The following is a 27,275-nucleotide window of genomic DNA, read 5'->3' on the forward strand; positions in this document are numbered from 1 at the left end:
AACACTTCCAGAACGCTCCAGAGCTGGCTGACTTTAATTTGGAAACAGCTTTTGGCCATCGACATTCAAGTTTAAGGCACATTCTCAATTACAAGAAACCCTGTCACTGGCAGGGAGCTGGCTTTATTCTTGTGGTTTTGCATGAAAGAAGGAACAGATGACTTCTGGCCTTTTTTTTTTTTCTTTTCTAAAAAGGAGTGAGTTTGGCAATAACAAAGCTCATGACACATTCTCACCAGATGCAAAGAGTACCCTTGAAGGTTTTCCCTTTTACTCCTCATTGAGGACATGGCACCCCCAACCCCCACCTGTCTCACCCAAACTGTGTACGTAGCAAAGACGTGTGTGCATCTGTCTGCAATGACTATATATTAAAAAAAAAACCTCCAAATAAACACACAAAATTATACGACTAAAACGAAACTAAGAGTTTCAGCCACAAGCAAAAGGGACTGAATGTATGAGTCAGGAAACAAAACATCTACTTTAGCTGCAAGAGGCTGTGAGGAGTGGGGGAGGGGAGGAGGCATCCTGAGAGAGTTCAAGACCAACCCAGGTCCTTCAGCACAAGCACAATACACGGATCAGGAGGGTGGGTGGAGGACGAGGCCAAGGTTCTACGGATGGTCCTCACTGGGACACCGGGGGGTTATTTTGTGGATTTGTTAGAAACAGACAAACATTCTTTTGGCCTTTTCCTGGCATCGCTGTTGCCAGCAGGTGGACGGAAGTGACCCACCAGTCACCGCTCAGTCGTTGCCACCACAGATCTTCAGCAGAATCTTCCGGTAGTCCCCTGAAGTGTCTCCCTGGTCCCAGAAACAAGTAAGACATCAGTTAAGAAAGGCTCAGCCAATTTTGGCTTCCTGACTCCTGACATTCTTCTGCCCCAAGTGCCCTTACAGACAAGCAGCCCCATCCTAGGAAATTCCCCACCGTGCTGGTGCCAGAGCTGGTAAGAGGCTCACACACTGGCCTTGAATGAGGCACAGACCTTGGGCAACACAGTTCAGCCTCCTGAGCCCCCCATTAAAAAACAGAAAGTTGCATTCACCCCAGTGATTGAAGTCAGAATTTGAAAAATAAACAAAAAAAATTTTAAACAGCCAAAAACACCCCTACCCAGGGCTAACTAATGGTGGCCTTTCGCCCAGTGCATTTCTGTTGCACTAAATTGGGATTATACCATAATACACTATTGTGTCCTCTACAGGAAATGTAACCTACTATGATACGACTGTCCAGTGGAGGGGACTGTTATTATTTGGGCATCCCAGTTCACACTGATCTCTTCTCCATCTGAGTCCATTGCGCTTACATTAGAAGTAAGGCCACACTTAGCTAATTTCTAATCATTTCCTGCCATCATTTCTTTCCTTGAGGGCAAGGCCTATGGCTTCTTCCAGATGCCCACAACCTGCTGGCACACACACATTATACTTTGTGAATAATTACTAATTCTCTGCCATCAACAGCATTGTTTTTACATCCAAGAAAAGAGCTTCTCTCAGTGAAATGCCCAACACCCCAAACATTAGTGAGTCTGAAATCAGGACCTGGGCGTGGGGACCTCAATTTCAAGGTTCAAGTGAGTTCAGAATTTAAGTGTCAGGCCCGCCCCAACCCCCATGAGGAATCAATTTTGTCAGCCTGGCTCTGGCACACAGTGATAGAAGAGGAGCCAGGGTCTATCAGACATGTACACGTGTCACACAACATGCTTCACCTGGACCACCGCCCTCAAGACTCAACACTCCTGGAGGGCACTATTATTATCCTCATCTTAAGGATGATGGAACTGGGCTTCGGGGAGGTTTAAGCCAGCTGCTCGAGATCAGAGTGAGCAAGTAGAAGAGCCAGAACTGACCCCCAGGGCAGTGTGACCCCCGAGCCCTCGCTCTGAACTGCCTTCCTGTGCTGTCTCCGCCATAAAGCTGAGCGAGGGGACTCATCAGGCAGCCAGAGCCGTGCACCCTGCGGGGGCTCAGGACATGATTTCTCACTGACAGATCACAGACCCACGGGGTGGCTGGACTCTGAGGGCCAGGCATCAGGCGGGGGAGGTCCTGCGTGTTCTCTAATGCTGATTCTGGACCTTCCTCCCCCAACCATTTACTGAACAGCAGGGTCAAAGACCCACCCTGCCATCAGGAGCTGACAACCTGCTGCTGTACAATGAGATGAAGAAGTGAAAACTGAAGAGGGCAAGTACGAGGACCACAAACAAGATGCCCCAACTTGGCTGAGGCTGAGCCTGCGGGAGCTCTGAGGGGGCAGAGTAAAGGGGACGGTGGGAGTGGCCATAGAGACAGCCCAGACAGCCCCTAGAGGCCCATACCGTGATGTCATGGTACAGCGACTTGCCATACAGCCGCTTATACTCCGCTCTGATGTCCAAGAGGTCGACCTCGCTGCGAGACACCATGATGCGGATCAGGGTCCGGTCCTTGGTTCCTGCTCCCTAAAGAGAGTCAGCCAAGGGCATGAGCAACGGGCCTCCTCACTGTCCACTTCCCCACCTTCCCTGGGCCCCTCCCTGCCCCTGGCCCTCCGTCCTCTTGGCTGAAGAGTGGCCCTCCTTGTGCCTCCTCCCCTGAGCAAGGTCCTGGTCACAAGTGGGCTGAGACATCCCCCACCCAGACCCTGCACCTGGGGGTTACCTACCCTCATGGCCTTGTTGAGCCTTTCAGCAAAGAAAGCTGGGGTATTCTTAAGACATTTCACTAGAAGAGAGAAACACAGCATAACTCAACCTGCAGAAAACTCAGTCCAGGGGCGCATAGAGCACACAGCACCCTCTCAGGAGGCCGGATGTCAATCAAACACACCACTGCATCCATCTTCCTCCCCCACTCATCTCCTCCAGGTTCAATTAATCCACAATCCTGGCTCCAGCCCTTTGGAATAGAAACATGCAGAGCCTGGACACCAACCCAACCCCTTTCATGACAACCAGTGTGATGCAGGAAGCTGTGTAGGGAAGGAACGTGGATGGTGGTAAGGAACCATGTTGCTGCTCAGGCAGGAGGGGACAGATGGAGAAGGATGGCTGAGAGGAATAAAGGCCTAACTTGGGTTCTCAGGCCATGATACCTACCATGGGCTACACAGGGAAATCTGTCCCATCCAGAAAGCTCCAAGAAAAGCAAAGCAGAAGATGGGCAAACGGTGATGTTCGGAGGTGGGTATAAAGAGGGACCAGCCCCTCAGGGTGGGGGGGAGGGGGGAGGACGGACCTGGAGTCCATCAGGCCTTGATCTGCAGGACATGACAAGGCACTGCAGGAAGTACACCAGCTTCCCAGGAGCCATGCCAGCTTTCCTTAGCCAGGGCCCGTTTTGCTGTTGCAAATAAAAAAATCTTTCCACGTGTTTCCATCACAAACATCTGACAACTGCCTGCAGGGGTGTATTTTTAGAGGAAACTTGGCAGGATATGAGTCATCTTCCTCCGGGAGAACAGTTGGTTGCGCTCCCACTAGTGCCCACACTGCAGCTCCCTCCCCCAGGGCTGGGCTTGAAATATAAACAAGACACCTCCAGGAGTGCTGGGGGTACAACTACGCAGTGATTCGGGAAGCAGCCTGACTTCCCACCACGGAGGCAGCTGGATTTAGCAATCCTGGACCCCTTAACTACGCGCTTCCTCAACCAGAAGTGAGTGAGCACCCTGAAAACTCACAACACACGCAGCCCCCTGGCAGGCGGGCCAAGACACCTACCCACGGCCAGCATGCCCTGCTCCAGGTCCCCGGACATCTCCCGGCAGATGCTCTTCTCAATGTCACGGCTTGTCATTCGCTGATACTCATTGAAAACTAGTGGGAAAACAGAGGGACATGTCATGGACTGAATTCTGTGCCCCCCAGATTCCTTTGTCAGAGTCCTAGCTCCTAGGACTTCAGAATTTAACTGCATTTGGAGATAAAGTCTTTAAAGAGGCAATGAAGTTAAAATGAGGCCCTTAGCGTGGGCCCGAATCCAACCTGATTATTATCTGTATATGAAAAGGGGATTAGACACACGAGGAAACCCCGGCGCTGCAAACACAGAGGAAAGCTCCTGTGCAGATGCTGCAAGGAGGTGGTCATCTGCAAGCCCAGGAGAGGGGCCTCGGGGGACACCGTCACTGCCGGCACCTGGACCTTGGCCTTCCAGCCTCCACAACTGCGAGAAAACAGACTTCTGTTCTTTAAGTCACCCAGTCTGTGGTATTTTATTACGGCAGCCCGACCTGACTCATACAGGACACGTGGTGAGGAGGCCTCTGCCCTTTCCTGGAGCCCCCTCTCTCCCACTCTGCTCCCGGCACCCTGGGCGGCCTCCGTGACCACACCCGCCCAGCTCTCAAAGTGGCCAAATTCTTCACCCGAAGGCGAGTGCACTCCCCCTGCCCCCAGACCTGCTCATGTGGTCCCCTTACCAGCACTGCCCTGGCCACTGCTCACCCATCGCACCTCAGCCCCCTGTCCAAGAGCCCCGACACCGACACTGTCTTCTAGATCCCTGCACTTCCAGTCCCAGCCCTCCTCCGTCATTCCACGTGCTGCTGGTCTTTCTCAATCTGACCGTGAGCTAACGCCCATCCAGCGCCCCAGCTTACCCTGGGATGGGCCGAGCCGAGCACCCATGGGAAGTGGGCTGTGGGTTCCAAGAGAGGCAGATGGAGCCACGAAGACCTGGGTCCTAACTTGAGTTCTGACCCAGGTTATAAACCTCCTTTTCCCCAGCCAGGGTCTCAGTTTCTATCTGTGTTCTCCAAACTGCTGTCATTTCCATTATCAGTATTATGATTTCCACTGTATCTGTATCCAAATTCATTATTTACTGTTTTCTTTAGATTGGCTCCTCTTTTCTCCTGACTAATAGCATTTGTGAAATTGGGGCGTTGATGTGCAATAGATATATTCCGTACTCATTAAAATAAACAGTGATTAAGATGGGCATATGTTCACTCATGCTCCAGTACAGTGCAGCGCAGAGGTTAAAAAGTGTGTTCTGGAGGCAGTTAGCCTGAGTTCAGATCCCAGCTCTGCCCATGGTACCAGCTGGGTAGCTGACTTTCCCAACTGCCCTTTGCCCGCTTCCTCATCTGTAAAATGGGAGAATGGTGCCTATTTGCATTAAAGGCTCAATGCATGCACAGAGCCGGTGCTGGCAATTTCACCCACCCACGTTGCTAAATGTGGTCATCGTTCTCTGTCCTCACCTCATATTCGCCGCTGACACTGCTGGCCTCTAGGACACCCCTTCCTCTGGGTGCCCCTTCTAAGTTTCCTGCAATGGCCAGGGCCCTGTCCTCAGACTGCTGGTCTCCCTCCTGTCTCCCTCCCGAGAGGACCTCTTGCGGTCCCAGAGCCTCAAACTCCTTCAACCCACTCATAGCTCCAAAACTTCCATCTCTAGCCCAAACCTCTCCTGACGTCTGGACTTGCAAACCCAGTTGCCTACGTGGTATCTCCAGCTTGAGGCTCCTGACTTCCTTCCCTCCTAAAGCCTGCTCCATCCACAGCTTCCCAATCTCAGTTGAGGGCCCTTCCCCTCTTCTTCCACTGGCTCAGCGGGAACCAACCCTGTGTCATCCTCGAATCCTTTTTCTCACACTCCAAGTCCAGTTCATCGGCAATCAGGGCCAGAATCTGACCCCTTCTCACCACCTGCCCCTACCAGCTGGTCCAAGCCACCATCACTTCTCCCTTGGATTTACTGCAGCAGCCTTCTAACTGGTTTCCTGCTCTGCCATTGATCCCTTCTCTCTTCTCAACACAATGGCCACTACACTTGCAAAATCTAAGTCAAATCATGTCTCTCCTTTACTCAGAGCCCTCCAATGGCTCCCTGTTTTACTCAGGATAAACACCTAAGTCCATGCAATTGTCAGCAGGGCTTCCTACTGTCTCTGAGCTCACCTGCTCCTCCTCTCACTCACGCCATCTGCTCCACCTCACCAGCCCCCTTCACTGTTTTCTTGGTTGCACTGGGAGCCCCCTGCTCAGGGCCTCTGCACCTGCAACTCCTTCATGTTTTTAACTCAAAGGTCATTACCTTGGTGAGGACAGCCTTGGCACCCTCCAATACCTTTATCACTTCCCATCCCAGTTTCCAACTTTATAATTCTTTTCTAAAGATTTACCAACTGGTACAGATTGTATTTGATTTTTGTTTACTGCCTGGCTCCCCAAACAAGATGAACCCCAGGAGGAGAGAGACTGTGCAGTGCCTTCCCTTCACCTACTCCATGACCTGGCACATGACCCAGCACATGGCAGGAGCTCAGTTTATATCTGCTGAAGCAAAGAGTAAAGAAGTGTAACTTAGTAATTGCGATGTTTATTTTTTATGCCACACTTTGGAAATCACTGGATCAGGTGCTCTTGGAGGCTCTCTCAATTCTAATATTCCACATTCTAGCAGGTAAAGATACCAGCCAACTGGAGGCTCCCATTTCTCTCATCTCCTTCCTTGCTTTCCTCCAGCACGGGATGCTTGCAGACTCAGGAAACCTGCTGATAATATCTTTTAACTGTCCACCAGGGGGCTCTTTCAAGGAAGTGAAAGGCCCACGCAGAGTGGAACTGCTAAGTGTTTCTGCAAGCTGTTTCCTGCCACACCTCATCCGTCCTCATTACCTGGTTGCAAGGAGACCGGGACTGCCTTACCTGCCACCAGGTGGGCCCGGCTCCGGGAGCACAGAACTGCATTGAACTTGGACTCATCTGTTCCTAGGCGGTTCTCTCCAGCTGCATAGAGCTCCTGGACAGAAGAGGGACAGATAGACACACAATGCAGGCCTCAGCCCAGACTCCAAGCCTAGGAGAGCTAGGCATAGTCTCTGGGCCCTGCAAGCCCAGACGGAGGGAAAGGGGGCAGGGCCCCAGCTGAGTTCCATTCATTGTGCTGAAGTTGACACCATCCACACGTCCCCTCACTGAGCGAGGAGAGTCGAGGCCACTGGGGCCCAGGACAGGCCAGGAACAGCTTTAACCCAACCAAGGGAGCAGCAGAACGAAGGAAAACATGGGCTTGTGCCCTAGCTCTGCTACCCACTTGCCACGGGACTCTAGGCAGGCCACTGGTCCTCTCTAGCCTCAGTTTCATCATCTCTAAAACGCGAAGTCTGGATTAGATTCGGGGTCACAAACCTGACAGGCCAGGTAGGTAACTTAAATGCGGGAATCAGACCACTTCTAAGTGTGGTGGGGACCACGGGGACCAGGCAGAGGGGCGGTTACTTCTCACCCGAGTACATGACAGGAACAAGACTCAGCCGCCAGATCCATTTCTCGCGAGGAACCAGAAACCCAGATATCTATGTGAAATTTCTCAGTCTTTAAAAGCAGTTTCCCTATCTGTAAGCACGAACATGTGAGACAATGACTATTACAACAATTGATAGATCACAGTTATGGATGTGGGACTTCATGTGATAGGCCCTTGCCTGCCTTTTCATCACATACACCGTTATGTTTGCAAATGGGGAGAATCTGCACTCTCCTGTTAAGTTTTCAAAGGTTTGAGCCCAACCGATTTGCCAATTTGCAACCCTTGTAACAGATGGCTCAAAAGTGCCTTCCAGGCCACAGTGATCAAGACAGTATAGTACTGGCACAAAAATAGAAAGATCAATGGAACAGAATAGAGAACCCAGAGGTAAACCAAGCACATATGGGCACCTTATCTTTGACAAAGGAGCCACGAATATACAATGGAAAAAAGACAGCCTCTTCAAAATTGGACCGCAACATGCATAAGAATGAAATTAGAACAATTCCTAACACCACACACAAAAATAAACTCAAAATGGATTAAAGACCTAAATGTAAGGCCAGACACTATAAAACTCCTCGAGGAAAACATAGGCAGAACACTCTACGACATACATCAAAGCAAGATCCTTTTGGACCCACCTCCTAGAATCATGGAAATAAAATAAAAAATAAACAAATGGGACCTCATGAAACTTAAAAGCTTTTGCACAGCAAAAGAAACCATAAACAAGACAAGAAGACAACCCTCAGAATGGGAGAAAATACTTGCCAATGAAACAATGGACAAAGGATTAATCTCCAAAATATACAAGCAGCTCATGCAGCTTCATACCAAAAAAGCAAATAACCCAATCCACAAATGGGTGAAAGACCTAAATAGACATTTCTCCAAAGAAGACATACAGATGGCCAACAAACACATGAAAAGATGTTCAACATTACTAATCATCAGAGAAATGCAAGTCAAAGCCACAATGAGGTATCACCTCACAATGGTCAAAAAGACCATCATCAAAACATCTAGGAACAATAAATGTTGGAGAGGGTGTAGAGAAAAGGGAACTCTCCTGCACTGTTGGTGGGAATGTAAGTTGGCACAGCCACTATGGAAAACAGTTTGGAGGTTCCTTAAAAAACTAAAAATAGAACTACCATATGATCCAGTAATCCCACTACTGGGCATATACCCAGAGAAAACCATAATCCAAAAAGAAACATGTACCATAATGTTCACTGCAGTACTATTTACAAAAGCCAGGACATGGAAGCAACCTAAATGCCCATTAATAGATGAATGGATAAAGAAGATATGGCGTATATGTATAATGGAATATTACTCAGCCATAAAAAGGAATGAAGTGGAGCTATATGTAATGAGGTGGATAGACCCAGAGCCTGTCATACAGAGTGAAGTAAGCCAGAAAGAGAAAAACAAATACTGTATGCTAACTCATATATACGGAATCTAAAAAAAAAAAAAAATGGTACTGATGAACCCAGTGACAGGACAAGAATAAGGATGCAGAGAATGGACTGGAGGACACGGGGTTAGGGGGGTGGGGACGAAGCGGAGGTAGGGACGAAGTGAGAGAGTAGCACAGACATGTATATACTACCAAGTGTAAAATAGATAGCTAGTGGGAAGTTGCTGTATAACAAAGGGAGATCAACTCGATGATGGGTGATGCCTTAGAGGGCCAGGACGGGGAGGGTGGGGGGGAGTCGCGGGAGGGAGGGGATATGGGGATATGTGTATAAATACAGCTGATTCACTTTGGTGTACCTCATAAGCTGGTACAAGAGTGTAAAGCAATATTCCAATAAAGAGCTTAAAAACAGCAAAAAGAATAAACATGTAAGATCACCATTAAAAAGAAAAAAAAAAAGTTTCTTCCAGGCATCAGGTAGCAGGTCTTGAACCAAAAGGCACTGATACTTGAGGGCAGAAGGTGGCCATCAGGAGCTCAGAGACCCCACAGGTCAAGGTGAGGCCAAGCAGGTCCAGAACAAAAAAGGCAGAGCAGTAGGCACGAGAACCTGCAACCAAGGCAACTTCTGTCTTAGCTAGGAAACAGCCTGGAGAGGAAACAGCAACAGGAAAATCCCCACTGGGGCAAGAGCCAGAGCCCAGGGTTTTGGGGATGTCCAGGCCTGAGTCCAGTTATGGGAATGGGTGTCCCAAGCCAGGGAGATGTTTTAAGTGAGGGGCCTGGGATCTGGGCAGAGGCAGGCGCTGTCTGGGCACAGAGAGTGAGCCAGGTGTCTGGGCCCTCGCCCAGGCTCTGCCTCCAGTTTTCTCTGGACACCATACTCAATCTTTCTGAGCCTCAGTGTCCTCACCTGGAAAGCAAATGGGCCAGACCAGAAGAGTGGTTCTCTTCCATCTCTTACAAAAGGGCAATGAAGAAGTCCTCTGACACATGACAGAGACAAGGAGTCCACTGGCAGTTCCTAGAGAATGCAGTGCCCTGGGGGGCAGGAGCAGTGAGGTGGAGAGAGGTATGGCCAGCTTCATCCCACCAGGAAGCCGGGGCTCTCTCCGGCCAGAACTGCTATGGTGGTGATTTCATTAGTGGGAAAACCCAAACGCCTCTGGAGAGGTGCTCAGACGCCTGGACCAAGAGATGAAACAGCCAGAGATTGTTCCCACTTTGGTCCGCAATTCATACCAGGCTGGGGACAAGGGCAGAATTCTAAGGCTGCACAACTAATGTGACAGCTGGTTTCTAGGCTCAAATCTTCAACAGCTTAATAGGCAAGTGTGAATTCTGCCCCATCTGCAAACATAATGGTCTATGCAACCAAATACAGGAAAAAGTTCCAAGCCACATGAAATCCCACATCCATAACTGATCTACCAAATGTTGTAATATTTATTATCCCACATGTTCCCTTCCTGCAGGTGGAGAAACTGAAGACTAAGGAGATGGGGTGACCTGCTCCAGGTCATGCAGTTGATAAGGAGCAGAGCCTTGTGAAACTCACGGCATCTGGAATCCACTCTTTATCTGTTGCTCTTTCCATCGCAGAACTCCTCCCTTGTGACAAAAGAAAGTGGGAGATGCCCCTCTGCTCAGGAAGATGGCCCATTACACTCACCTGCACATCTCTCTGGACAAGCGTCATGTCCACATTTGTGCTTTCATCCCGGTTTCCCTGAAAGGAAGCAGGCTGTGAGGTCAAGGTCACTCCTTGGAATCGCACCCCTCCCTCCCTATTCCTCCTCCCCATGGCCCAGAGAACCACCTCTCCCTGCCATGGGCCCGAGCTCTGCACTGGGAGAGGTACCTGAGAGAGAGAGATGAGGAGCCGCTGGAAGTGCCCTGATGTGTCACTCCGAATGGCCTCCTCCAGGGTCTTTTTGAATTCTAAAAGGGAGATGCAGGAAGTGGCCACTCTGTAGCCCAATGGACCAAGCTGCCCACTGCACACAGTTAACAGCGGCCGCTGGCATGAGGAGACAGGTGGCCCCCAGGGCCCCCAGGAACATGCAACTGGAGATCAGGAGGGGCTTCCAGGCTGACCTGGCCCCAACCACACCCAGGAGGTTTTCCCCAGCTCTCCCTTACCTCAGTCACCTGTTACTGTGTAAACAGCAGGCAGGGCTGGGTCTGGGATGGAAGCCCAGTGTGTTGGGGGTGGTGGGAGATGAGGAGATAAGCGGGCCAGGAGGTCAGGAAGGAAGAGAGGCCCTGGGAGAGGGTGTGGCCAAGGCCCTGAAAGCACAGGGATCTGCAAGGGACAGAGGGCGCCAGGGCCAGCCTAACCTGTCTTATAGACTCTGTTCAGTTCCCGGATGTGCTCGTTGCTGCGGGAGGCGAGGATCTCGATCAGGCAGGCTTCATCTGTGCCTGCCCCCTGTGGAGGCAGAGAGCACAACAAAGCACAAGCTTGTTACAGCCCCCTCACTGGCACTCAGGAAAGAGCAGGTGCCACGATCCCCCAGGGCACAAACCCCAGCGATGGAGGCCACAGACACAGACCCACCCACCGTGCTGCTGCTGCTCAGGCCCGAAGCAGTCAGGTTCCCCTCTGCAATCCCAGGAAAGTACCAGTAATGATAGCAACACAGTGATACGTAGAGATCATGTGAAGGATCATCCCCATTCCATCTGCCAGGACACTTAAGAATCAGAGAGGTGTAGTGACTTGTCCTAGGCCACACACCGTAAATGGTGAGGTTGAGAGGAGGAACTGGATCTGCTTTATTCCAAGTTCAGCCCATGAATGAGATGAGAAACAACTGAGAAAATGGGTTTAAAGGAAGAGCATGGACATGTGGAAAAATCTGAGTCCTAGAGTGGGCAGTGGAACATCTGGAGATACCGAGTCAGGGACAGTGAGGAGTCAGAGACAGTGAGGAGGCAGGGGACAGGGTCAGTAGCCTGGTTTCTATGTCAGATTGAATCTTGGCTCTTCTGTGTGACCTTGGGCATATTACTTCACCTCTCTGTGCCTCAGGTTTCTTGACCATAAAATGGGAGTGATACTGCAGGTAGATAGGTAGGGCGTCCCTGGAGCAAGAGAACCAGGAATAGCTTTCTTGACATAAGAGAAACCATTTTTGGCCTAAGCCATTTTGTGATCTAAGGCTGGCCACAGTACTTGCCCTTAAGGGAACAAAAGAACAATAAGAAAGATAAGCAATCAGGTATACAGACCCCCACTTCTGTTTCAATGGGTAAACACTAGCCTGAAGGGCTTTCTGAGCTGTTCTGCAGAATTTTAACCCCCTTGGCCACTCAAGCACCAAATCAACTGGATCCTACGGGATGACAATGTTGACCTTTTCACGCCTGGACTCTGCAGACCACCCAAGTCCCTTCATGAATACGCATGTGCCCTTAGCTTAAAACTTCCCCAATTTCGCAGTTCCAAGAGAGACTGTTCTGGGAAAGATCCCTGATGTGCTTACTTGCTGCAAGTAATAAATCCTTCCTTGGCCCACTCTGTGGCTTGGCTGTGTCTTCTGACACCCATGAAGAGGAGAACCCATCGGGTAACATCTTCTCAGGGGAAGGAAAAGTCACTGTGCCTATCAGTCCCCTGAGGAATGTTAGATTCCTTCTGAGGCACCTGCTCAGTTCACAAGGACTCCCCCGCCTGTGGGAGCAGCCCCTCCCCATCCACGGGACACTTGCTGGGTGTCCTGGCAGCCACAGGACAGTACAAAATGTGCAGGACCCTCCCCTTGGTCACAACTGATTGAACTAGGGGGATACTGGGACCCAAACGAAGCCTATCAGAACCTGCCCTTTATTTGAAGTTTGGACCAGGGACAGCTGGCCTCTTCAGTGGCTGGATCTCTGACAGGTACATAGAGAGGGGTCGACAGGGATACTGTGCCAAGGAAGGAGAGGTGCAGAAGCTGATGGAAGAATGAAGCAGACACTCAAGAAGCAGCAGAGAGGAGAAAGAAATTCTGCCAGTCCCATCCCTCTCCTCCTCCTGTCTCTATCCGCCTAACAGATTCTCCACCTTTGTTCTGCTTAAGCTCCTCAAGAGTGTTTCTCATATCTGCTAACAACAGAGTCCTAATGAGTGAGGATGATAGCATCCACACCTCCCACCCCTCTTATCACTGCATCATTAGCTTCCTTTGCAACCCCAGCTTCCACCGTGTTTTTAAGGTGGAGAGACTTAGATGCTCCTTGATGATGAATGACGCTTCATTTGCCTCTTGGGAGAACCACCAGGAAGTTCCCTTTTCTATAGCACTTGGACTCCAACCGCGAGGGTCCAGGAGCCGTGCTGACAACAGTAGCTAATGAGCAAGCTAAGACACACCACGTGGTCCAGGCCTTTCCCCAGGGCTGTATGTCCACCCAGGTACACACATACACACAGCACATACACACCTTGATGGCTTCCTTTATCTCAGAAGCATCAAAGAGAACTGGGGTCTTCATCAGGGCCAAGATTGTCTTCTCAAAGTTTCCTGACAGTTCAGATTTCAGATCTTTGATCAAATCCTGATTGGACATTCAAACAAACAAACAAAACCTATTTTGAGAATCCACAGGAGGTGACCAATAAGGACAATATCCCAGATCCAGAGACCAGGAGCATCTGCAGAAAAGTCAAACCCAAGGCCCCAGGCCAGACCTGCAGAATCGCAGCCTGCATTAGAACCAGATTCCCAGGGGACTCCTGGTACATTAAAGCAGGAGAGGAACTGGGCCAGAACACTAGCCTATGTATACCCAGGGGTTACCTTGCTAAGATCCAAAAGCCCCCAAATTCAAAATACACCCCCCCTTGCATTTGTTCAGTACTTAAAGCCTCTTCCTTCAAAGGGAAGTAACTTGCTCATGGTCTCAGTGAGCTGTGGCAGAGCCAGGCTGGAACACCTGGGCACCTCTCATCAAACCTCAGTACCCTGTGGACTCTGGGGTTTCTCCTCCAGAGCATCCTTTGCCTCTAGAAGATGCCATCAGCTGAGAGCCAGCAGGAAATACCCTAACGTGCCTTATAGTCCATCCAGGAGATCCAGGCCCACTAGGCCCCAAGGAAAAGCAGGAAGAGGGCTGTGCTGGAGGATATACCTTAATTCAGGAGAGGACCCCCCCCCCCCCCCCCCCCGCCAACACTCACCTTCCCATAAGCTGTCTTGAAGGACAGGAGGATCTGCTGCCGCTGCTTGTTGGAACGACTCCCCAGGCAGTCAATAATGGCTTGCTCGTCAGTCCCTGGAGGAAGGAAAGGTGGGGGTGGGCAGGGCTGAGGGTCATGAGGATGCTCTGTGGCTGGAGACTTTCCTGGCCTAGGTCTTCTAATTTTCCTGGGCATCCCAACTGCAGCCCCATATCCACCTTCTCTTCTTCCACCACTGGGGCCAGGCTGCCTCCACCCAGCAACCCCAGCCCACAGAGCCACCGTGTAACTGCCTGGGGAGTCCTGGGGCGGTTAGGACGTGCGCCATCCAGGGTCTCTCACCAAAGCCCTTCATGGCCTTCCGCAGGACCTCAGCGTCTCGCAGGGGGTCAAAACCAGGGGCATCTGTGATGGTGCCTCGCTTTCCAAACTGACAGACAGACAGACAGACAGACAGTAAGATGCTGTATCCCCCAGATGTGAGACTGCCTGCCGCAGACTCTGGAAATGACCTTCCTCTGAAAGTTGGGATACCTGAAAGAGCCTGCTCAACTGACAGCACAGGGGACTCAACATTGAGTCGGCCCACGGTGACCATTACCTGTCCTCATGTCCTGGCACTGAAGTGTCTGCTTGGCTCCCGTGGCTAGGAGTCCACCTAGAGCTGAGTCTTGATGCTGAAAATCTGCCCTATGCCTGGATCCTCCAGGCCTGGGCCCGGGCTCCCGATGAAGGGGAGGCCTCAGGAACAGGGGCCTGGCCTCTCCTCATGGTCTCAGCACCACAGTACACATCAGGGCTCCCCTAACGGGCTTAATCCACCTTTGTGCACGTGTGTTCCCTCTGGGGTGCAGGTGTCCAGCCTTCGTGATGGGACACCCAGCCCAACTACCTCTTGGACTAGCTCTGGTTTTCAGCACTGTTTTCTGGATTCTATGACCTGCTTACCATCTGCACTTCCTTCTGATGTGGCAGCTACACTCCAAACAAACTTGATTTTTTCTGCCTAAATGCTCCCTTGGTGGATTATCTAGTACAATCTGGTTTTAACAGAGTTAAGGAGATAAGCTGAAAGAAAAGATAAGGGGGAAGGCAGAGAGGGAGGATGCAGAGCAGGGCAGGGGTAGGGAGTGTGTGGATGTGAGGGAGGGAGGGGACTGGACCCTCTGACTAAAAATAGTAGTCAACCACATACCACTGCCCTGTGCTTGGCTGGTTTGCCCATGTAACCATGACAATGAATTCTAGGCTCTGCAAACATGGACTGCTCTCCAAAATGAGCCAAGAGCAGCCCTGAAAGAACTGCCAACAATCTTCCCTACCCAAAGGAGCTGGTTTTAAGAATCCTCTGAAGCCAGTCTGGGAGGCCACACCCAGGGGACTGAAAACTAAGAGCCATTGGCCAAAGGCCTTGAGACCAGTTCTTACAAAACCCAGGCAGTAAAAAACACAAGAGGAATGAAGAGTACCTGGAGGTGTTCAGACCCAACTCCCACAGGAATCATCTAACCAAGCTGGGACAAACAGGGCAGCTCCCTAGGCCCTCAGGAATACAAACAGAGGGACGGGGAGTCTGTGAGAAAGTGACCCTGAAAACTCCAAGTTAGAGCTGTAGGACTGAGCCCTCCCTCGTTCCCCACACGCTCCCTAGCCCTGCTGACAGAGGACACTGGGCCACATGTCTCAGGCCCTTGGGGCCAGGCCCAGACAGACAGTAGCACAGGGTTGGCACTCACCTGGGCTGGGGGCACAGCAGGGGTGACAGTCCCGGACCCCGAGTACCCTGGGTAGCTTGGCACCGGCTGCTGCCCCGGAGGTGGCATTGGCTGCTGCCCTGGAGGTGGCACTGGTGACTGCCCAGGATAGGTCATGGGTGGCTGCCCAGGGTAGGCCCCCGGGGGCTGCTGCCCAGGGGGCGGCATGGGCTGGCCTGGCACAAGGGCCCCTGGGTATGGTGGATATGAAGGCATCCCGGAGGGTGGGTTTCCTCCAGGGGGCGGGTACATTCCATATGGAGGAACAGGCTGCTGGGCAGAAGGGGGCTGCCCGAAACCCCCCGGGGGGACGGGAGGGTAACCACCCCCAGGGGCCCCTGGGTACAGATTTGGCACGTTGGCTCCTCCGAATGTCCCGGACAGGTTGGAAGCCTGCAAGTCCACAAAAAAGAGCCTTAGGCTAACAGCCCCCAAGGGACACGGCCACACTCTGCCCATCTGCCCTTCCCTGCTCTGAGCCTTGCAGCAGGTGCCCAGGAGCCACACTCAGCTCAAGCCAAGTCCGAGCACCACTGGCTTCTCAGCAAGGCCCACCCTGTCCACCCACCTTGCCCCACATGCCCTCCATCTGCACTGCTGACCCCTTTACCTGCCCACGTGCCCAAAGCACCCACACTCACTCTAACACCACACCGTTTCCTTACGCTACTGTCTGTCTCTTCCCAGTGGATGGTAAGTGCTCCCGGGCTAGGAGTTTTCTATCCCCAGTGCCTAGAATGGGCCTGGCACAAATCAGACTATGTAGTGGTTGCACTGTTTACACTGAGCAAACATTTGTTTTTAGATTATAAAACATACCACTTTATAAGCAAATCAATAAAAGTAGTACGTCTGCCTGTGCTACCAGGCACCTGCTCCCAGGCCCAACCAAGACAGCCATCCACGTGTACAAATATGTACAACATGTACATGCATGTGGCCACACGTACACGACGCACGCAGAGACACACATGCATACCCTCACCCCCCTCCTGTCCCTATGCTGAGCTCATACAGAAGATGCCTGATGCACATTCCATGAAAGCCCCACCCCCACCCAATCCCCCAGAGCTGAAAGGGACCTGGAAGGCCATTTGGTCCAATGCATTTCCCCACCCCTCATTTTACAGACAGGAAAATCAAGACGCAGAGGGACAGTGAGCCAGTGAGAGCCCTGATGGAAACCATTATGTCCTAAGACATAGCTCAGCACCCTCAGCGCCCACAGGTAAAACACACACACATCCCTCTCTGACACCATGGAAGCCAGCAGCCTTTCTCCCTCTGGCCACACCACTGTGGCCCCCAGCAGGAGGGCTGGACTCACCATTCCCGAGAGGTAGTCCTGGTTGAACTGCCCTGCATAGTTGGCCACGTTATCCAGCCCGATGGGGGGCATGTTGGGCGGTGGGTAGCCAGCACCTCCCCAGGCACCACCACCTGCAAGCAACACCAAGCCTGTTAGCGCCCTGACAGCCCCCAACAGGACCAGGCAGAGACATCAAGCTCCCAGGTGGCGGAAGGGGAAGCCAAGCAGAGCCTCAGACAGTCTATAGGACCACTCGGGCAGCAAAGTCGAACCAGAGGAAGAGAAGAGGGAACTTTCAATTCCGTGTTTAGCAAACATTCCCAAGACCCTCTGCGGGGTATTAAGGTAGGAGGGCCAAGGGCACACCTGTCCACCTGGGCTCACCACCATGGAGCTGGAGTAGAGACAGAAACACAGGTCACTCAGGATGCTGTGCGAGCCCAGGACAGTGGCGAGCTCAGGGAGCACTGAGAGTCCAGAGTGACAGAAAAGCATGGTGGGTGGGGGTGGGGTGTCCTGCTAATTTGGCTGTTTGCTGTCATCATGAGTCTGTATGAGGTGGGGAGAAGCAGGATGACAGGATGGAGGGAGACAGCGCTCAGTCATGGAAAACAGACACCTGTCCTTGTCAGGGGGAAAACAGGGGAAAAGCAGTAAAGAGCTCCAGCTCTGAAACCAGCAGGACCAAGGTATGTGCCCTGGGAGGAGGCACTCAACCATCCTGGCTCAGTTTCCTCCGGTGAAGTGGGGATAATTAGCGTTTGCCTCCAATTGCCGTGAGGAGGATTAAGAGAAATAATGCCAGGCAGGGCTTAGCCGGGAGCCCAGTGAGTGTTCGTGTGTTACAGCTGTCACTGTGACAAGCAGCACGGCAGCTATCATCATCATGTGGGCTGTTGGCCTGTTAGATGCAGCCCCGTCCATGGCAGCAAAAAGGCCCCGAGGGCCTCGGGTTTGGCTTTTCAGCTCCAAGGCTCCAGGACATTCAGGACAGAGCCTTCCTGGAATCACCCGCCGGCTCCCTCTCTCGCTGCTCAGATGCTGACAGAGGTGGCAGTAATAGGACAGGCATGCCTGATCGGCTGGCACAGCCTCCCTGCTATCCGCCCACAGTAGGAGGTGCAGCAGTAACATGTGACCCTTAGCAACTGCCTCCACTTCCTCCCGCTGCAGGGGCCCCTGCTGCTGGGAAACCACACACCTTGAGCACAAGGCAGGAAAAGTGACAAGGGGCAACTGTCACCTGGCAGTGCTACAGAAGACACTGTGCCTAAGGCTGTACCTGGCTATTGCATTCTTGTCTGGGCCAGCCCAGTGATGGAGATGCTTGAAGCCATTTGCAAAGGAGAAAACTGAGTCTCAGAGAATGGAACACATTTGTCTGCTGTTATCAGCTTTATTAAGACAAGAGACTGGGGCCTGGCCTGCTTCTGGCTTTTCAGAAGTGGCTTGAAACCCTGACCTCGCCTGGCCCCAAGGTCCAAGCTCTTCTCCAGCCCCTCCCTGACCTGGCTGCACTGTGGGGGTAAGAAGGGAGCAAGGAAATGACTGGAAAGCACTATCACTCCTCCCCTCTCCACTCTGGGACCCTGAGCAGAGAGTGTGTTCCCTCCCTCGCCTGCCCCAGACCCTCTTACCTGGTGCAGCTGGCGGGTAGCCGCCTGGGGGCGGGGGGTAGCCTGGGTAGCTCATGGTTAGATCTGGAAGGAAAGAGGAAAGTGTGCTCAGGCTCTGCTAGGGGCTCTCACCAGCCTTACCAAAGAACAGTGACACCCACAAGCCGGCCCTGCAGGAGGAGCTGCGTCAGGCCTGACCCATGGCGGACCACCCAGCTCACCCTCTACCTGCTGGGCCCCTGCCAGAAACAGCAACTGGGGGCGTTACAGGATTCAGCACCCACGAGCCGGTGAGTTTCCCTGAAAACCACTTTCAGTCAAGCTCCACTCCCACCTCTGCTGACAAGGGATGCTGCATGTGTGAAGCTGTTCTCCTGCCTCATCCTCAGGGGATCCAGGACTATTTGCCTGTATCTTCTTTATCACCATCCATCTAGCAACAGGGAAAGCTGGAGCCCCTACCTCTCTGTGCCCAACCTACAGACCCCCAGTGATCCACAGCAGCCTCCAAATTGGCTCTGCCCCAAACTACACTTTTTGTTCTCCAGCCTCTGGTGCATTGGGCAAGGGAACCAGGTATGGAATCATCATTCCCAGAAACAAGGAGAGACCTCAGGAGGGCTCACCTGATCCAGGATTCAGAATCAGGGCAAGTGAGGCAGCACCATCCTGTCCCTACAGATGGGGCAGATGGAGCTCAGAAAGGGTAAGGGACTTGCATGCAGATCAGTAGTAAGGGAAACAGAACGGCCAGAACCTAGAGCTCTTGCCTGTTGGTGATGGTGGGATATCTGTTCTCAAAGACCCTCTCTGCCGTGTCTCATGCGAGTTGAAAGTTGAACTGCCCTGGAGGGACACAGATCTGCTGTGACACTACACACTCAGACTGTCAGGCAACCCACCTACTCGTCCTAATCACTGGCTGCTGCAGTGTGAGAGGCACCCAGCGACCAGTGAGAGTGAGGAAACCTGTGAGCCCCCTTAACAATCATACCTGCTGACCCCAGAGGAGCTGTCCCTCCTTGCACGCTGGGCCCCCAGCTAGTTCTCAAACTGCAGTGTGCATCGGAACCACCGGGAGGGCTTGTTAAACACATTGCTGGGCTCCACCTACAGGGTTTAGTCAGTAGAACCAGAATTTGCATTTCTAACTAGTTCCCAGGTGATGCTACTGGTCCAGGGACCCCACTTTGAGAAACACTACTCTAGGCTCCGTCATCCACCTACAAGATTCTGCTTGCACTTCACAGCTACACTGGCGAACTAGGCATGCTGTTTTCAAGGAAGCTGAAGGGCTTCCTTAAGGTGACACTGGTCCCCACATGGTAGGTCTGGTTCTCAGCATGGTAATCTGTTTGGGTCCGTGAGTCCACAGGTGACTACAATGGGAGGCCAGATGATGGCCTAGTGACCTTGGAGAGAGCGAGAATTGGCGAGCTGTGGTGTGGGTCAAAGGCCCTTTCCCAAGCATGCTGTGGTGCAGTAACTGAGGTCCCCAGTGGTGCTACTTTCAGTCTGACCCATCTGCCAGAACCCTCAGACCTCACTGATGAGGAGATACCCTGGGGATGAGAATGATGGTTGGAAACTTTCTGATGGGAGAAAGAGGAGCCGCCCGTTGGAAAAACAGGGGGAGCTACAGTCGTGTTCGTGACACTTTTGTCTCTGGAGACCACCTCCCAGAGGAATGAGCCCAAAGGGAAAACAAAACAAAAAAGCTGGATCCTACCTTGTTGCACACACCAAAATAAAGCCAAAATAAAACTTCAGCCACACCAAAGTTTAAACATAAGAAGTAGCCCTTATTTCCAAAGACAAAATTAAATTTCTGCATAAGAAACAAATAAGGAAATCAACATAAAGACAAGAGAAGTGATAAATTTAGGAAAAATGTTTCATAAGACCAATAACCTTTAGAAAAACTCAAATGATGCAAACAATTACAGAAAAGGAACTATAGATATTCACCCTCACTAATACACTGAGACTTGCCAATTAAAAATACAGAGATGTTGAAATTAAAAATGACACACTCTATGACTCAGAAACTCTACTTCTGGAAATCTATTTCCCAGAGGCACTTAACTGCAGCATTTGCTACAACAACAACAAGAAGGAACCCCTAAATAATTTAACCTGCAAGAGGCTGGTTAAATAAATCACAGCAGATCCATACAAGGGACACCCTGTAGCTATTTTAGAATTAGCCAGCTCCATTAGTGGAGATTTGAAATGATCACCATTATTAATCAAGGTGTAGTGCTGTGTGTAGTGTAGTGCTGTGTGTGCTAAGCTAACGTTTTTAAAAAAAGAAAATGTACAAATTTAGTGCTGTATACACACACATGCACATACACACCCATCCCTGAAATGTCAAACAAGAAACTGGGTAATACTGGTTACCTCTGGAGCGGAAAACTGGAATAGAAATGAAGCTCACTGTTTATATTTGCATTTCTTGCCACATGCATGTATACCTATTAAAAAAACTTTAAAAAAGGCCCAATTCAGATGGGGATTTCTGAGCTCACTTGAGGCCGTGCTGTTTTTCCAAGATTCGAATAACTCACACAGGGTCCATTCAGTGCAAGGTTGCCCGGCTCTGGGCCTGGGGTTAGCATTATTATATAAATACACCACAGGGCTCGGACCTGGAGGGACTGCTAGGGTTCCCCACCTGCGGCAGGACCACAGGCCTGCCTCAGCCGGCTCACAGGGTGATGGTGCTCATTCCGAGTTCCCTGACGATTCCACACAACCCCCCACCCCCACCCCCATGTCCTTCCCTCTCCTCAAGAGACCACCTCTAGTCTTCCCCTGTTCTGAAAGAAAAGTCTCATTTTTTCCCACCATTTCCTGCCTGAAATAGTTTCCAATCTGCGACCCACTCCCTTCTCTCTCTCTGAGCTCTCTTGGGAACGAACCAAAGGCCCCAGGTGTGGTGTGGAGACCGCAGGGCAGTAGCTCCCCCCCACCCCCGCCATGGGTAACACTTGGGTGTTCTGGACAATGGAGACGGGATGCTGATTCCTGTTAAATTTCTCCCTTCCATTCTGCCTGTGCCTCCAGCCTACTGAGATCTCCGGTGATCCTAACCAACATCAAGCATCTTAGCACTTTCTCTCAGCTTTCTTTTATACCCGCTGGTTGGGAAAGCATGCATTTGCGCTCTTCCAAGCGAGTGACACAGAAAGAGCACTCCTGAACTGTGGCTGCAGACCACTCCCCAGCCCGACATCAGCCCACCCAGGACCACATGGGTACAGGCTACCAGACCACCTAACTCTACCACAGCGCGACACCTGTTTCCTCATCTTGTTCACAACAGTACAAAGAGGGCCTCCATCAAATGAGGATTCTACCACATCCCCCTGTGCCTAGAGCCCTCCAGCTTACCCGTCTAATAATCCCCAGGAGAAACGCCAAGGCAGCGGAGAGCCTGGTTCGACCTTCAGGTGCCCTAGTGCCCACCTCGCCCTTTCCCAACGACCACATGTCCTCAGGAGGGTGCAGGGATCAGCACGCAACTCTGACTCCCAACATCTGCAGTCTTCCCCCCGTTTTTGAAAATTAAGAAATCTGTTCACGGCCCAGTCTTTGGGTAACTCTGGCCTCCACTTTTCCTCAAAAGAGGCCACCAGCAGGGCCCATTGTCCTTGGCGAAGTCACCCGGCACCCTGGGGTGCCACATCCTGACTCAGAGGGGAGCTCGGGCAGGGCTCTGTCCCACCCTCACTCTTCACCACAGAAGGGAACCCAGTTGAATTACAATCCCGCAGATTTGCTTTCTCTGTGACATCTATGAACATCACACCTTCTGTGCCGACCAAGGCCTTGCTCCTACTTCTGCCCTTTGACAGAGGAAAAGGGTACCTGGGCAGGATACTTCACTGCGCGGACAGGCCAGGATTCTGACAGGCCGGGCCCAGCTCTGCTCAGGGCACTCCATCTTGGGACTCTCTGGAGAGAGTCTCCACTTGCCCCAGGCAGCTGGCCTCTTCAGGGACTGCTCCAGTTCCTAGAAACCAGCCTCCAGGGAACTTCCGGCCTCTGGTCCTGCCTCTCTTGGGGCATGATGTAACACAAATACCACCCTTCCTTTCTCACTGGGACCATCAACCTGCAGCTGTGTGCCTGATTTCATCCAGCTGTGGCCCTCTGTGGCTAAATTGGTGCTTCTCAAACTTCAGTCTGCAAAACAATCACTGCTTCATCACGTGTGAGAATCACCTGGACAGCTCGCTAAAAATGCTGAGGCCTTGGCCCCAATCATTCTGGGCCTTTCCATCTGGGATGGGCCCTGGAACCTGAAATATAAACAAGCACCCCATTCCCTTCTCCAGGGATTCTGATGTAACTGCTTCTGTGCTCCACACTCTAGGAAACACACTTTCCTTTAAGATACTTGGACACTTTCTAGCTTATTCAATCTAGCCTTTATTCCCAGCAGTAAGCTCTGAGGATAAACACCAAACCTAGGCATCCCAGGATCCCATGAGACCAAGCCTCAACTTGCTAGGTGAATGTTGAAAGCATACAGCAGGTACATAGGACTGTAAAATGGCCTGTTCCCTAAAACTGTGTACATGTACACATTAAATTTTAAGGGCTCCACAAGGCCCTAGCCAGAGTCCCCAAACACAGGAATCTAGAAATGTTGTGTTGGGAGATGAGGCAAAATCACCCAGAACAAGAGGCACCTCACTACCCTGCCCTAGCCATCCCCCCAATAATGAGGAGTCCTGTCATTTCCCCACATGGGAGATGGAGATACAGGCTGGGCTATGCACTCTGCACATCTTCTGGTGTCCTGCCTGACTTCTAGGGACATGGAGGAAAAAGGATGGTGGCAGGGCCCTACCTGGCACAAAGATACAGCAGTGTCCTCCCCAGAGGGCCAACTGGGCACAAAGCTTCCAGCAGGCTAACACTGAGAGGAGGCAGAAACCTGGACACCTCTCCCTGAGCCAGAAGTCACATGGCCGTGAGACCTCCTCCTCCAGTGCCCAGCAGCAAACCAAGCAGGCCTAGTAGAGCACACACTTATGTGGGATGACCCCTCCACTGGCCTTCCCAGTCTAGGGGCTGGAGTATTTATTTGTGTGTTAGTTTTTTAACAGTAAATCCTCAATCTGTTTTTATGCAAAAATTTAAATGTAGAGTTTAAACCATGCAGCTCAGATAACCCATGCTGATTTGTTTTTTTAAAATAAGAGGAAGAGAAGACAAGCTACAGAATGGGAGAAAATGTTTAAAAAGACACATCTGATTGCCCCCAAAAGAAACCTCATACTCATTAAGCAGTCACTTCTCCTTTCTCTCCTCTCCCCAGCCCCTAGCAACCACTAATCTGCTTTCTGTCTCTATGGTTTTACCTATTCTGGGTATTTCACATAAAAGGAAACATGTACTGTGTGGCCTTTTGTGTCTGGCTTCTTTCACTTAGCATAATGTTTTTCACGGTATCCATGTGTAGCATTTTATGTCTGAAAAATATTCCACTGTAGGGACATACCTCAATTTGTTTATTCATTCATCTTTTGATATACATTTGAGCTATTTACACCCTTTAGATCTTGTGAATTGTTCTGCCATAAACATTCACGGACAAATCATGGTTTTGTTTGACTACCTGTTTTCAATATTTTGGAGCATATGCTTAAGAGAATGGTTGGTCATATTGTTAACACCACGTTTTACAGTTTTCCATGGTGGCTGCACCATTTTACATTCCCACCAGCAATGTGTGAGGATTCCAATTTCTCCACATCCTCACCAACACTTGTTATTTCCCATTAAAAAAGAAAAAACATCTGATAAAGGACTGTTATCCAAAACACAGTAAGAACTCTTCAAAACTCAACAATAAGTACCCTGAAACTAACACAACATTGAAAAGCAACTATACTTCAATTTAAAAAAAAAAAAAGAAAACTCAATTAAAAAATGGCCAAAGACCTGAACAGATATTTTGCCCAAGAATACATACAGATGGCAAAAAAGGCATATGAAACGATGCTCAACATCATACATCCTTAGGGACCTGCAAATTTATATGACAATTAAATACTGCTACACATGTATTAGAATGGCCAAAATCCAAAACACTGACATCAAACGCTGATGAGGATGTGCAGCAAGAGGAACTCATTCACTGCTGGTGGAAATGCAAAATGGTACAGCCACTTGGAAAGGCAGTTTGGCAGTTTCTTACAAACTAAACATACTTACTCTTAGCATATGATCCAGCAACAGAACTTCCTGGTATTTACCCAAAGGAGCTGAAAACATACATACACACAAAAACCTGACACACAAAAACCTGTACATGGATATGTATAGCTGCTTTCTTCATAACTGCCAAAACTTGGAAGCAACCAAACTGCCTTCAGAAGGTGAATGGATACATAAACTGTGGTTCCTCCAGACCATGGAATATTATTTAGCAGTAAAAGAAATGAGCTACCAAAGCCACAAAAAGACAGGGAAGAACCGTAAATGCATATTATTAAGTGAAAGAAGCCAGTCTGAAAAGGCTAGCATGATTCCAACTATATGTCATTCTAGAAGAGGTAAAACTATAGAGAAGTTAAAAAATCAGAAAAAAGAAAAATCAAATCAGTGATTACCAGGAGTTAGGGGGAGGCAGAGCACAAAGGATTTTTAAGGCAGTGAAGTTACTCTGTAAGACACTAAAATGGTGGATAAGTTAATCAAAACCCATACAATGTACAACACCAGGAGTGAACCGTAATATAAACTGTGGACTTTGGGCAATAATGATGTGTCAATATAGGTTCATCAATCGTAACTCTGATGTAGGGTGTTGATAGTGGGGGAGGTGGTGCTGTGAACGTAAAAAGCTGCTCTAAAAAAAAATTATATTTAAAAATAGAAAATAAAAGGAATACAAACAACATTGTAGGGAAATTCAAAGGGAACAGAAAGGCACAAAAATTCATCCTCTCCTCTAATCCTCAACCCAAAGCACCACTGAGCAGTTTCCAAAGTATAATTCAAGACAACACACACACACATAAATGTAAATGCATATATGTGTGTGTGTATAGTTTATGTATGTTCATATATATATATATACATATGTATACTTTTTAAAAAACAAAAAAGAAATTTGCTTATCTGCAAACTCTCCTCACTCCAGTACAAAGCTAGGTTTGGGCAGGCTCAGGTGTAATTAGTCAGCCACGTGCCATCCTGGCCTACCTCCAGTACCTGGCTGTTGGGAAGATGAAGGGTTAGCCAGCCCTGAGCCAGTCTGAGCAGCTCCTGACCGCCATACACTGCCCATTTCTCCCAGGTCACTGCTGGGAGGCAACAACCCAGAGCAGGGCACGAATGCGGCCCAAAGCAAGACTATTTAAAGGTAGTTCAGTTCCAAGAATCTTAATATGGAAAGGGTCCCACTCAGTGACCTGGAGCCAGGCCCTCACCTCCCCAGATCTCAGGTGTGAGAGGGGGCTTCACCTCTTGGGGCTCTTCCTAGTTGGTTTTAGGACTCCTGAAGGGGACACCTCTTCAGGTTCTCACCCCAATCCTAGATTTACAGATTCCCAAAAGGCCTACGCTGGAAGGGAACTTGAAGATTATCTAGTTTCCAACCACCTCAGTTTTGTAGCTAAAATATGCCAGGGACACAGCTTCCTCAAGTCATAAACACACAGGGAGAGGGTCCAACTCGGCCTACTGGGAGCAGAGTCTGCCTGCCTTCCCCTAACAGGGCCATGTTACAAAATCTGTGACCATTTCAACCTGGGCTGGGCTGCCTTGTTTGATGGTCCCAACCGGTCCTGTCATTGGTGACCTACTTTAAGACCCCTCCTCCAAGGGCAGAAGGAAGACAGTGCAGTAACTGCTTTGAACTGGGGTCAGTCAAGGCAATTCCTCATGGCCAGGAGGTTCCAGAAACGCTCAGGTGCCTTGGCTCACACCATGTCCCTCTCCCCATACCTAGAGGGAGGGGAGGAGAGAAGCCTGGCACAGCCCAAGCTGTGTCCTGCCACACACAGTCCTTCGAAGTCTTGTTCAGTTTAGCCTGGACCCATCTCCAGCTCAGCCTTGCCAAGTAGAAACAGGCCGCGTGATATAGAGTTCAGCGCTTCCTGAACTGTGTTTCCCACCAACTTACAAGTTGAGAATTTACCAGGTACCCAGTTAAAAAAAGAGAGAGAGATTAGTTATCCAGAAACTTTGGAAAATGCTGCTTACTACATCCCCTTCCAGGAAAGTGCCAATTCTTAATAGCGTAATCAAGGCTCTGAGAAGTCCTGTAACAAAGGTGCCTGCTTAGCTTTATCCTTCAATTTCCCAAACTTGCTAGTCAATAATAATAGTTAACATTTATCGAACACTTATTATGTACTAGGCACTGTGTTAAGTGCTATACATGGAATGGAACTTTACAACAACTCCATAAGACAAATACTAAGATAATGATCTCCATATTAGAGATAAGGAAACTGAGGTATGGAGAGATTATACAACTTGCCCAAGGTTACAGCCACTAAATGCTGAGCCAGGATTCAAACCCAGGCAGTCAGTCTCCAAAGCTCAGGACTTTCACCCCTATGCTGTACTTCCCCACAGAGCCCACTGGCCCCAGAAACTAGTATTTCAAAGACCAACACTTTAAAAACACTGGTTGATGGACTAGAATAGAATTAGGAAGCAGGACTCCAGGTTTCACCATGATCCCAGGTATTTCACTAAAGGTAGTC

At 50.3% G+C, this 27,275-nt stretch overlaps 1 protein-coding gene across 7 annotated transcripts in view; it reads right to left on the minus strand.

Annotated features, from left to right (window-relative positions):
• Nucleotides 1-27,275, minus strand: part of ANXA11 (annexin A11) — a 41,375-nt gene continuing 14,100 nt past the window's right edge. The window contains exons 2-15 of one of the 7 annotated variants that reach the window (XM_057734628.1): nucleotides 18,562-18,624; nucleotides 16,943-17,055; nucleotides 15,598-16,008; nucleotides 14,204-14,291; nucleotides 13,862-13,956; nucleotides 13,126-13,239; nucleotides 11,035-11,125; nucleotides 10,556-10,635; nucleotides 10,367-10,423; nucleotides 6,659-6,752; nucleotides 3,722-3,817; nucleotides 2,665-2,723; nucleotides 2,339-2,461; nucleotides 1-809 (exon numbers count right to left, since the gene is read on the minus strand). In XM_057734628.1, coding sequence (XP_057590611.1) covers nucleotides 750-809; nucleotides 2,339-2,461; nucleotides 2,665-2,723; nucleotides 3,722-3,817; nucleotides 6,659-6,752; nucleotides 10,367-10,423; nucleotides 10,556-10,635; nucleotides 11,035-11,125; nucleotides 13,126-13,239; nucleotides 13,862-13,956; nucleotides 14,204-14,291; nucleotides 15,598-16,008; nucleotides 16,943-17,055; nucleotides 18,562-18,616 — 1,536 coding nt within the window. In that variant the 5' untranslated portion in view covers nucleotides 18,617-18,624 and the 3' untranslated portion in view covers nucleotides 1-749. The remainder of the gene's footprint in view (nucleotides 810-2,338; nucleotides 2,462-2,664; nucleotides 2,724-3,721; nucleotides 3,818-6,658; nucleotides 6,753-10,366; nucleotides 10,424-10,555; nucleotides 10,636-11,034; nucleotides 11,126-13,125; nucleotides 13,240-13,861; nucleotides 13,957-14,203; nucleotides 14,292-15,597; nucleotides 16,009-16,942; nucleotides 17,056-18,561; nucleotides 18,625-27,275) is intronic. The other 6 variants (XM_057734629.1, XM_057734630.1, XM_057734632.1 and 3 more) reach the window with 6 other exon arrangements.

The sequence above is a fragment of the Hippopotamus amphibius genome, chromosome 5 (assembly GCF_030028045.1).
Source record: "Hippopotamus amphibius kiboko isolate mHipAmp2 chromosome 5, mHipAmp2.hap2, whole genome shotgun sequence".
Lineage (NCBI taxonomy): Eukaryota > Metazoa > Chordata > Mammalia > Artiodactyla > Hippopotamidae > Hippopotamus > Hippopotamus amphibius.